We start from the raw sequence: 478 nt of genomic DNA, 5'->3' as shown, positions 1-478 counted from the left end.
ACTTAGAGTTTGTATACTCTTGGAAATCAAGCTTCCTCTGTGCAAGGTGCCGTGTGACACGTCGCATACACCATGCGGAGCAAAGAGCGAGAAATGTTTCGAAAGTACAACGATACTTACCATTCATAAGTGACACACCAAGAACACAAACTTTGAGGCCGTCAAATGATGACCTCACCGAAAAGCAATACATAAGTAGAACATTAACTCATCATACAAAACACGAGCTATAGGAAACGAATTTGGTGCCACGCTTGAATTCAAGTTGTGAAACAGATTGCCCGCTGAACACGCGATGCGTATCCGGGGAATTTTTTAGGGTTTATTTCAAAAGGGGAGACAAATAGAAATATTCGCGAGGTGTGATACAATTGTGCTTTAAACACTAAATCTACGAGACCTGGTAAAACTACCGACTGTAGCCGTTCTTGGTTCACCGTTACATTGAGGGCGTGTGCCATGGAAATGAAGGAACTCT

General features: G+C 42.7%; 1 protein-coding gene across 1 annotated transcript in view; it reads left to right on the top strand.

Moving 5' to 3' along the window:
* The window catches only part of PHALS_09250 (hypothetical protein F442_07443), a gene marked incomplete at both ends in the record, with an annotated part of 1115 nt that extends 982 nt beyond the window's left edge, over nt 1–133 (top strand). The window contains one exon of the mRNA XM_024724717.1: nt 32–133. Coding sequence (XP_024575565.1) covers nt 32–133 — 102 coding nt within the window. The remainder of the gene's footprint in view (nt 1–31) is intronic.
* Between the last annotated feature and the right edge of the window lie 345 nt (nt 134–478).

Source organism: Plasmopara halstedii (genome assembly GCF_900000015.1).
Source record: "Plasmopara halstedii genome assembly, contig: Scaffold_410, whole genome shotgun sequence".
NCBI lineage: Eukaryota > Oomycota > Peronosporomycetes > Peronosporales > Peronosporaceae > Plasmopara > Plasmopara halstedii.
Note: the sequence above shows the minus strand (reverse complement) of the source record. Positions and strands in the feature narration are given on the sequence as shown.